The following is an 11,898-nucleotide window of genomic DNA, read 5'->3' as shown; positions in this document are numbered from 1 at the left end:
TGAAGAAAGGATTAAACTATTGGGAAAAAGATTTGGCTGTGTTAGGGATCATATTATTATAAGATCCTCTCTCTGCCATGAAAAAGGCGCCAAGCCAAATGTTTAAGAACTCTTACTATGTATTTAATTATGATTGTGATGCTCAACTCAATCCTCTCCTAGCAAAGATTGCACAATTGCTACAAAAACGCAAACACCAGGGGAAGTTACTCTAAAATTTTGTGCAATTAATATGCCTCTTTTTATTTGGTGATGCAACTCATGCATGACCTGTATATGATCAATGAGTTGATTCACTCTGCAGTGAAAACATAATGTCTAAGGATCTTGCGGTCCCATATTATTGTTAAAAATGCTGCAATGCACTGAGACATAGCTATTTACAACCCAACCCGGTAAGAATTATACAGGGACTAAGTATTGTTCTGGTTTTCTTCTTTCAATCTTCACCAGCTTGAATATATTAATCACTAGAATCTCAACTGCAGATGGTATGGTCCAGATATACTTGTAACATGTCATGAATATACATATATCTAAAGAGTGATTCATGTAACCTTTACACAAATCAGTACATGATGATGTAACAAAAGAACTGCCACAATCTATCTGCCTCTTATAACAGGATTGTTCCTCAGCAATTGTTCTATTTTCACTTTAACTTGCTCATTTGAGCTCAAAGCTGCAAAAAGATCATGCGCAATAGCCCTAATGTCTGGATCACTTGACCTGCAGAACAAGAGGTTCAAAGATGTTCACAATTACCATGGTGCTGACTTGGAATTTTAAATTGGAAGGAAACTGGCTATACAATATCTCCATGAAATATGAACCCCCCAAAACTAGTAAGTCTTCTTACTTAATGAGACTTAATAGTGTAAAGACAGCACCATCAGTTTCTGCAAGCTGCTCCTGAGCCTCTTGACTGCATGGCCACACAGAGGAATTTGATCATTCCGAAACAGGCAATTATGTTCTGTAAGTAGTGTCCATTTCATTCGTACCTGGATCCACATAGCATCCCCAAGCCTAACAGCACCCTAACACATATTTCTGACGATCCTGTATTCAGCTTAGTTGCCAGTCTTGACACAGCCCCCTGCAAACCAAACATGTGAGGGTAGGTCAATTTTGAATTTAATCACATGTTTAGATGATTTTGTTTTTTTAAATCAGAAGTATTTCTATATATTAATAAAACTGAAAAGGATACTGCATCCAAAAATGGAAGGATCCACGTTTCTGCAATCTTAACCCATCTCAAGCAAAGCACAGATAAATTGAATAATATCCCAAGTCTGGAAGCCAGAACAAAAATCAGAAATATAAACTATGCCCAGCAATGTTTAAAAACATTGTCAGTTGAGTTTATATCTTCAGGGATTATATCGAAAAAGTTCATGGTTTTTTGTGTTTTAAGATATAAATAAGCATATTTCTCAATTCTAAACAACTTATCATTAACAACAACAATCATAAGCCAATACCCAATGCATCATCAAAAGCAGACTCTCCATTGATTTGTGAAAAAATCAAAGCTAGTCTAATATACAAGAAATAACTCTTTTGAAAACAGTGTGGCAACATTCAGTTGCCAACATTAAACAGCACAAGTTTAGCCAATGTCACAGAGTTCATGTTTATGTTCAACTTTGACAAAGAAAAAAATTGGAACACTTTTTCCGACAGATAGAGTTGAGAATTTTTGAATAATGAAAATTACAAATTAATTTTTACTATAAAAAATAAATATACCAAATTGTCAAAATAGATAAACATTACTAAATACAATCAATATAAAAAGAGGCTAAACTACAAATACAAACTTAAAATACAATTTAGTTAAAAAAATATGATCAGTTATCATTGCCAGGTATGCTTTTGAACATTGGCAGGGTTGGTCCAAGGCCCAGAAGAAGTCCATCTTCTCTAGTATTTGGCAGATCCATCCTTTGATGGCTTATTTGGGAAGTGTAGAAAGAAAGAAACTGTCGAATTTTCCAGGATAAAGCTGAAGGATAAAAGTAATTTCTGCAACACATCGAAAGGGCTATTTAAGAATTCGTAAGTAATTTGGCTGCCCAAATTAACCTATCAATGACACCCTTTAACCTGGAAGATACTTGTACAGAAAAATTGGCCATTAGTGAAGTTCAGGGCCATTAATGGGCCAGGTTGGGCTAAACCAACAAAGCAAAATATTTTGGAGGTTTGGGATATCCCTAAACCTGGGTGAACAAAAGTGAATTTTGATAGTGTCTAAAGAGAACCTTGGCTAATCCGGTTCTCAATTTGTGGCTAGAGACTGGAATGCAAATCATTTGGTGATTGGTGCTAAATGTCTTTGTGATGAGATGAACAAAAAGGCAGACCCAAGCTGCTCTCAATGCAGTGTTGATAGCCAAAAAATCAAATGTCTCCCAAAAACATTTGGAAGCTGATTCGTTGATAATTGTTAGTGATATCATTAAAGGGGGGATTGGAGTATGTTACTTCTACACATATTATATTAGAAGGATCGTCTCAATTATTAGCACATTTTAAAATATTTCATGTTTAATGAGGGAATAGAATTGCATACACATTGTCTAAGGTGGGGCTATCATTAATGAGCAAAGTCAGTGATGAGCTATTTGAGGACTATAGTGATATTAATCGAGAGTAGCTAGACTTTGTGTACAAAGATGGCAATCACATTCATCATTAGATGTGATGGGTGTCATTTGTCCCATAGTTGTCACAAGTTATATTTCCCATAGTGCAAAGCTGGGACACATTTCAGTTGGTGGGATTGTGCAGAGCAAGGTGGAGTAGCAGGAGCCATGGAGACCAATTTTAAACTTGTCTAGGTTAAACAACAGTGTTTCCGTGGGAAGATGAAGAAGTAACGTCTGAAGAATGCTTTCAACATCGAAGAACCCATTTTTTGGCAAATTGTGGACTTAATTCTGGGAGAGGGAGTTCATGAAAACAGAGCACTGGTATGTGATATCCCCAATTTGAAATAAGATTTATAATCATAAATTATTAATTAATATAATTTTGAAAAGTCTTTAAGAGCATTATAGATATGAATAAAAATATTAGTCAACATGTTACTAATATCATTGACCAATATATGTATAGTTGGAGTATTGATAAATATCTATAATAATAAAAATAAATAATAATAAAGAATGATATAATATAGTTGCAAGTGTAATGAATCATAGATGAAACAATAACGACTAGGCAACAACTTAGTAAATATTAATATTTCAGAAGACAGCAGATAAAAGAACCAGGAAGCAGAGATAATGGTTGACAGGTCAGCAGCCTGACTGTTTATTAAAAAACAACATATGAAATAAACAGAAAACAATAATGAATGAGCATGATAGCTGCAGCTTCTTCTAGACGGAAGGCAAGAATTATACAAGTAGACTATTCAATACTGTTTGTATTACAAACCAAATTGTTATGCTTTGGAAAGATACGACTAAGTATAATCGCAAATTGCAACCAATCGGCATTATTATTACTTAGAGAATGGGTGTGATGGAGTTAAGAGAACCAATTTGTTATGAAGAAGCCCAGCCTATAAGAGTTATGTCTCTTCTGTAAAAGTATGTAGCTTCAGTCAATTTGAAGCCAGTAGTGAACTCTGTGTGTGTGTGTATGTGTGTGTGTGTGTGTGTGTGGGTAGCCCTTTAAGGGCTATTAGAGATATTTCTTTGTCATCTACCTGATTTCTAATGGTCACAGGTTGGGTCTTTTAATTCTGCAATTCATGAAAATAAGATTTAATGGTCTCCCCATTGTTCATCTTGATGTATAGAAGTTGTTGTTTCAAAGTGAGCAGTCTACTGGTATTATTGATTTCAAATGTAATTTTAATAGTCATGAACATCTCATTAGCAGTTTTGAGACTTGATATAGATGGAAGTATGCGATCTTTAACAGAATCTATAATGAGCTTCATAGCTTTATTATAATGTCTTTTCTAATTGTTTTATCTGGATCACTTTCAGGCATAGATTTACTTTCTTCCACGTATCCTTCTAATTCAAGTTCTCGAAGGATGATCATTATTGTATTTTCCATGATGCAAAGTTAGAGGCACCTTCAAGTCTATCTTCCAGCCTTACATGGTTCACCATGGTTGTAAATTTGAGATTATTTAAGTAGATCTAAAATCTGAATGATAACTGAATATTGTACTCTATCAGTTAGGTTCTGATACCATGTGAAAGAATAAAAGATCTCTGATAGAGTTTTCATATGAATAATTCTGAAGTTCAACTAAAGTCTGATATCTGATATATATAACAGTACATATATCTAAGACTGTCTGAATCTGTTTACCACTAATTAAGTTTCAGAATTAATTCCAATAGATATACTGTTCTTTAGATAATACTATAACCAAGAGCAATGCATATATTCAAGATTGATAGCAGATATATATATACTTAGTTGATCGCTGCAGATGACTACTATTCATTACCGTTTTATGGATGATGTTCATGATCGGCAGCAACCAATATAAATATAAGTGAAAGTCATGCTATGTAGAGACATGACTCTACGTGGCAATATATAAGTAGAAGTCATGCTACGTAAAGACATGACTTTTACTTATATATTGCCACGTAGAGTCATGTCTCTACATAGCATGACTTTCACTTATATTTATATTGGTTGCTGCCGATCATGAACATCATCCATAAAACGGTAATGAATAGTAGTCATCTGCAGCGATCAACTAAGTATATATATATCTGCTATCAATCTTGAATATATGCATTGCTCTTGGTTATAGTATTATCTAAAGAACAGTATATCTATTGGAATTAATTCTGAAACTTAATTAGTGGTAAATAGATTCAGACAGTCTTAGATATATATACTGTTATATATATCCAATATCAGACTTTAGTTGAACTTCAGAATTATTCACATTAAAACTCTATCGAAGTTCCTTTTTTTCTTTCACATCTTCAACAATCAAGAGGTGCCATTGTTTCATCTAGCAATGTATAAGATGGAGACCAAACTCGTTCCATTTGAGATCATCGATATGGATTTGGGATAATAAAAGGAATCATATTTGATACTGATCATATGGATCAGAAAGGCATTGATCTGGGAAGGTCATCAAAGAATAAGGATTATAGAATAGAATAAGATAATCTAAACAAATCAAATACTATGTTGTAAGTATACTATAATAGCAAGGCTGCAACTTATCTGGATTAGATGCTGAGTCATAGGATGCTATGCATCAGTGAAACGCCGGTGTGGGGGTGTGACGGGATAGGGGATGTCGGGACAAGTTTTGGGTGCGGGAAAAAAAGGGCCTCAATTTCAGGATGGCAATGGGGGAGGAGAATGGGGGGGTTTCATACTATACACATATAACTTCAAATGCTAATTATGAAAAGATATCTCAGTATAACACGTCAAATATAATATATTTGAAGTTTGTATGTAACAAAATTGCAAAATGAACAAGAACCATTCAACATTCAATATACTAGTATATTAATATGCTTGATTATTTATATAAATGATTAAATCATTGCTCAAATATGAAATATTATATATCACAAAGATGATAACGAATACAATGACAAGAGTAGCATGATATAATGAATCATGATCAATATCAAAGTGAATACAAAGTTCTACATATGTCAAAATCTAAAATCACGTCAAAATGACAAAATGTAATAATGGGAGGCCTTTTAATGACTAATCATCCCCCAAGCCGAAGTCCTCATCACTAGAACTATTGGACTCAATATCCTCCTCATCAAGGTCCGTCAAAGGAATGCCAACTAGCCCTACATTAGGTTCTACTACAACCTTGTCCTCATCAATTTGAGCTGGATCCTTTGGCTTGACATCCCATCCTGTTGTTGGGCTCTCTTTGTACCCGTGTGTCTTGTGATCTATAATACATAAGACACCGTATACAACAACTAGCTTCTCCACTCTCTTAGAGGTAAATTTGTTCCTCTTAAGAGAGTGGATGAAGTTGTATGTAGACAAGTTCCTGTCTACAACCGAGGAACTAGAAACCGAAGATAGCAAACAAATGGTCATTGAGAGAAAATTAGAAAACTAAAACTCTAAAATTTATAATTTAAAAACTTGAATAGGTTATAACTTATAAAGACGAGGAACTACAAACCTGAGAAAAGGAATCGGGTGGCTAGTGTAGTAATCTTTGCCCTCTATGATCTATGGCGTTTCCACCACAATATGGGATAATTCTATGTCATAGTCTAAGGTCCATTTTTGCCAAATCTGAGTATCCTAGAAGATGAGTTGTAACATAATGTCATGTCTCATAAACACCCAACAATAAAACTAATTTTTAAATTTACTAATCTCTAGATACTAATGAATATTGAATTAACAATTACCTGTAAGAATGGCAAATTATGTCCACTCTAAGTAAATTTGGGTAGTAATCTCATCATCAAACATCTTACTAATGCATTGGAAGAACCCAGTCTTCACCTCGTCATCATAAAGAGGTGTAACTCTATCAGGCCTAGGCATGTACCACTTAGAATTCAATGCATAGGCAGCCATGTGCAAAGAAGTCTTCAACTTCTCCTACTTACAACGAATGATAGGTTGAATGTGATCAGTATAGAATGCTAGAGTGGGGTCCCTCTCAATAGTCCTCATCTAGCCAAGAATGGAATCAAAGCACTTAAAAAACCTCTCCAAATATAGGTGTATCCTCATTACCATATATGATGACTAGAGCAATAATGGAGACTATGTATTTTGCATCAGCTCAAAACTGATCACTCTTCATTGTCTCCTTCACCCTCTTCCCCTGCTCGGTTTTGAACTCAGTCCATCAACTCCATTCTTATGTCATAACCATGAATTGCAGCGGCTCTTGCAACTCAAGCATTCTCTCCAAGAGAATATAATATGAAGCATATCTAGTCTCAACTAGTTTCAAGAACTCCTTCGCAAAGCCCCTGAAAAGTGCATATGAAGTATGGTGATTACAAATAAACATCTACACGTCTCTACCATTATTAACCACTTGTTTAATCCAGTCGATTTCCAGCATGTCCTTGAGTGCATTGTTCATGGCATGCACACAACATGGATTCCACCAAATATGTCTACAGGTTGTCTCAACAAGTCTCCATGTAGCTTTGTACACATGCAACATCTCTCATTACTTGGACCATATTTTGTGGTCCAACCTACTCAAACACCTCCCTAAGGACGTGAAACTAAAAATCAAGATCTTTACAATGCCCTAAACAATCAAGTGGCTTCAAAAAGCATGGGCCTTCAACTCATGTGACCATGATTTTGACAAGTGGATGATGTCAAATATTCCACCCATCCATAATAATGTTGCAACACAACTCCATCCAACACGCCTTCACCATCTCCATCAAAACCCCAACCTTCTTATATTGCCTATCCAAGACGGTGGTCTTCAATGACACAAATGATGGCCCTCCATCCCTTGCCACCATGGACATCATCTTCCTGTACTAAGGGGATCGAGTAACATACAATAGGATGCCATTGGAAAATAAGAATTCACCAATGGCATCATGTAGCTGATCCTATACATGCACATTAGATAAATCAACAATAGGTTATTAGTGCTAGAACTTCTTGCCTTACTTTTCCCCTTGTTGTCCCCTATTGAACTATGAATGAATGAGGGAATAGAAGTTGATTCTGAATGTCCCTTCTCTTTGATGCAAGATACGTGTAGAAGTATCTCGTTGCCCTTGTAACTGCTGAACAGCCTGAACTTGTTGCCTACCAACCAAAAATGCCCCACAATTTGTTTATTTCAATTCTATACTTCACATTTTCAGCATTTCCAAGAAATTTTCAAGAACTCATACCATATCTAGTTCAAAAAAGGTGTGAATTAACTCTAGTAATGCTGCCATGCCATTCTACACCACAAAAATTACATTTCCATTTCTGTGTATCACCACCTATGCTATAGGGAATGACAATTTGATAGCAAATTGTTTTAGAGGGGATTTTGGTTCAAAAGGACCCCTAGCAAATAGTGCCAAAGTCTTTAAGAGGGAAATCAATAGAAGGTGCTCCTGGTGCAACATAAGGAGGTTTGGATTGTGCCTTTGAATCAGCCTCATGCTCAAACTCATACTTGGATAAACTAGCACTTTGACTTCCCTCATGCACTTCCATGTCTTCTACACTTTGACTAAAGGACATTTATACACTACATTTCATAAATTCATAGATTTCAGCCCTAATTAGTAAATTTAAAAAAACAAATCTGACTACTTTCAGCCTAGTTTAGAAATTGAAATAAGTTTTAGCATAAGTTAATAACAAAAAATTACTCTCAGCATAAAGGCATAATGCATTCAAAATTAAAAACTACCAAAAAAAATCTTAAAGATTTAAAATTTTAAAGTTTAACTCAAATAATGCATTGTAATGACAAATTTGAGCAAGTAGTTTGTTGAAAAGAAATTGCAACAAATTAGAATGAAAATCTGAAAATAAATGTAAAACAAAGGAAATGGTAAAAGAAAAAACTTAACACCTACATTGTGCTTGATGAATCACTTGCAAGATTGAATTTTCTTGCTCCTCTTGATTTTGCAATCACTTGCAAAGTTACTCTCCAAGCTCTTCCAAACTCTTCTTCTCACTTTGCTCTCAATTGTTGCAAGAAAATGAATGCCCAATGTGAATTTCAAATGAAGTATATGGGCCTTTTGAAGACTTAGAGGGCCCTATATGGGACCCACATAGACTTCAAGTTCATTAGGGAAACAAATTATAAAAACTATTTTTTGGTTCACTTTTGGGTTGTCATTGCCGGTCGCACCCCATCTTGTCCCAAGTGTAGTCAAGGGCCGCCTGGGGCAGTCCCTAAAGTACATCCCCCCACACCCATTTCCTAGAGTTTCGTATAGAGACAGGGATGAGGACGACAGTGGGCATCAAAACTCCACTGGTGGTGATGCATGTGCGGCATACCCATCCCGAGAATGTCCCAACACCTTATTCGAGGGGGTCCAAGCCTAGGTGCACATCCCCGTGTTACACTACTATGCATACATGCTATTGAGGATAGTCTTATAAGTATAAATATAAATATATCAAGTAGTATGTATACATACATATATATATATATATATATATATATATATATATATATATATATATATCAGACATATATGTGTGTGTTTTTGATAATGCAATCATAATCATACTAATATGTATATTATATTTCAAAGTGAATATAAATATATGTGTATGTGTACGCGTGCTCAAAATTTATTAATATCCTGCCCTAAGAAGAAAGGAGCTAAAATGTATCCAAGGAGGGGCTTGCATAAATCCAAGCAATGGCTATCTATCCCAAAATAGGGCGGGAATCAACAACCCTAAGCACCTTGTAGGCATAGTCCCAAGATAGGCTAAGGGCTTGGATTTGTAAACTTTGAGGGATCCCATTGCAATTGGTATCTAGGCACCTTGGATAACACCTACTCCTTCTATTATTGAGCTAAAATAGTAATAAGATTGGATATGGGTATTACTATTATATACAGGAATTTAATTTGTTTAAATTAATAAATAATTTCATTTACTATGAATGTCTTAGGCTTGAATATGCAGAGTGAGTAAAATATGTAATAACTAAGTCTAAACATATTAGCGACATTACAAGGTATCACTCCAACATTGGCATTACCTTTGTATTCCCCGCTTGGGCTTTAGAACTAGGCTCAGAGGATGAGGTGATGTGTGCAATGATAAAGTGCATGAAGTTGGAGTGGTGTGGTGGGCTAGCCATCATTTTGGTAATGGCCAAATCAAACGTGGGACTATACGTGCACAATGGTTACTAACAAATAGTTTGTAACTTTGTAATGCAAGGCCCTCTTTGCAACCATCTTGGTTTGGGGTGTTTCAACAACAGGGAAGCTTGGCGTGAGGAAGCTAGAATAGGGAGGGAGTTGTTGAAAGGATTCTTGGATACCAAAGAGTTGGAGTGTGAAAAGGACAAGGCCAACAGTAAAAACAAAGTTCCCTGACTCACGCAGACTCGCCCAAACTCGACGAGTCTAGGTGACCCTAGGTGAGTCTCACGAGCCCGAACTCGGACTCAACTGAGCCTGGGTGAGGACTCGTTGCTCAACCGACTCTTTGTGTCCCAATTACAAGACACGGCCAATAGAGGTTAAGTTGCTTGCAACAAAAAAACAAAAATTTTGTTTTGATTTATGTTTCTCGTACTTGTTCATTACAACCCTAAAAGGGACTTAATTTTGTTGTATTGGCAAGAAAAGAGGAATGTGCGATTAGAAGAAAACAAGAGTCCATAGAATTACAACCTGCATTAAGAGCTAAAAATTGTGAGAAAAACACATTAGGATAATATAATAGGTTGTATTTGGAACATCAAAGAGTCCATACCACCAATTGCAAATAACTCTTATGATCTTATCTCATTTCAAATTTGGTGTAAGAGGTAAGAGTGAAATTTTATGGATTTTTTTGTTTGTTTTTTTGTAATTCCTAAACAACAATCTTCATTGTTTTTGTTTAAAACTTTCCAATTCTTGAAGTAGAATCTTTTTCTTTGAAATCCAAATTTCAAACTTCAATGAAAGAATAATAGGGAACACTACATTTTTTCTAGAAAAAAAATTATGTATTTACAAATTTTTCTTGAAAAATGTAAGAATTGCTGATTCTTCTTTCTTTGAACTTTGACATTTGAATTTTAATTTGAAACGCAAAGAATCAAGATTCAGAATTGAAAAGTTTTAAAAACTCTACATTTTTTTTGGAAATATCCTATTTTTCCATAATAGTTTATAAAACACAATGCACAAATGGTAATTCTCATGTAATACTTATTTTAGCAACCTTGAAGTTTTAAAAACCATATTTTCTCCAATATTTACTCCTACTCCACCTAAACCTAAGTCTAATAAAGAAGGTCAAAATGATGCAACTTAGAAAAATATCAGAATTTCCTAGTAGAACAAAAGGAAAAGTGAAATGTAAATATTGTAAAGAAATTAATCATGGTGGCATCAATAGATTTAAATACCATATTGTTAGGATATGTGGCCATGATATTGAGCCATGTAAAGAAGCACCTCTCAAGGTTGTTCGTGCATGCTATGTGGTACTAGAAACATTTGAGCAATTAAAGGAAACAACAAAGAGGCAAAGGGAGAAGTTACTTAGTATTGGTTCTCGTTTAGCCCCATTTGTAGGTTATGTTGGAGATTGTTCCTCCATGGCTCTGTTTCATCATTGTTCTTCTACTAGAGCTAGTGCTTCTACTTCTAGTTCTACTTTGAGAAACCATTAGCTTTGGTCCTAGAGTTGTAAACCTAGTTTGGGCAATTATTTTATGCCACGCACTAGTCTTGTTTCCAACCCTCGCTCGAGAGCATGCCTTGGAACAGGGAAGTCCATAATGGTTCCAAAAAATGAGATTTGCAAGTTTTGGTACTTTAGCAGCATTCCATTTGTTGCAGCCAGGTAATTCTTTTCTATTTTGATTAATTTATATTTCTAGTTTTAATTTTGTTATATCTAATGATTTTTTATAACTTTATTACATATGATCTGTGATTTATTGATTGATTATTATTTTTCTTTATTTTTAGGGTCCACCATGTTTCTTAGGTCCAATGTTGCTTTCGCATATGTCAAAAAAGTCAAATACTACATAAGGCTATTGAGGAAGACATTTATGATGTCGGGGGAGAAACGTAGTTCAAGTGGTGAAAGACAATGCAGAAAGTTATGTTGCTACAGATAAATTTTTCATTAAAAGCCACTAGAGAATTTATCGATCTGCACGTGGACCCATTGCCTTAAACTCATATTGGAGGATTTTGT

At 35.0% G+C, this 11,898-nt stretch overlaps 1 protein-coding gene across 1 annotated transcript in view; it reads right to left on the bottom strand.

The window, feature by feature from the left end:
- Nucleotides 1-206: 206 nt before the first annotated feature.
- Nucleotides 207-11,898, bottom strand: part of LOC149562894 (uncharacterized) — a 107,628-nt gene continuing 95,936 nt past the window's right edge. The window contains exons 9-11 of the mRNA XM_089826344.1: nt 1,005-1,099; nt 860-925; nt 207-729 (exon numbers count right to left, since the gene is read on the bottom strand). Coding sequence (XP_089682470.1) covers nt 606-729; nt 860-925; nt 1,005-1,099 — 285 coding nt within the window. The 3' untranslated portion in view covers nt 207-605. The remainder of the gene's footprint in view (nt 730-859; nt 926-1,004; nt 1,100-11,898) is intronic.

Source organism: Cupressus sempervirens, chromosome 4 (genome assembly GCF_028749045.1).
Source record: "Cupressus sempervirens isolate cs-2001-9-10 chromosome 4, ASM2874904v1, whole genome shotgun sequence".
Lineage (NCBI taxonomy): Eukaryota > Viridiplantae > Streptophyta > Pinopsida > Cupressales > Cupressaceae > Cupressus > Cupressus sempervirens.
Note: the sequence above shows the minus strand (reverse complement) of the source record. Positions and strands in the feature narration are given on the sequence as shown.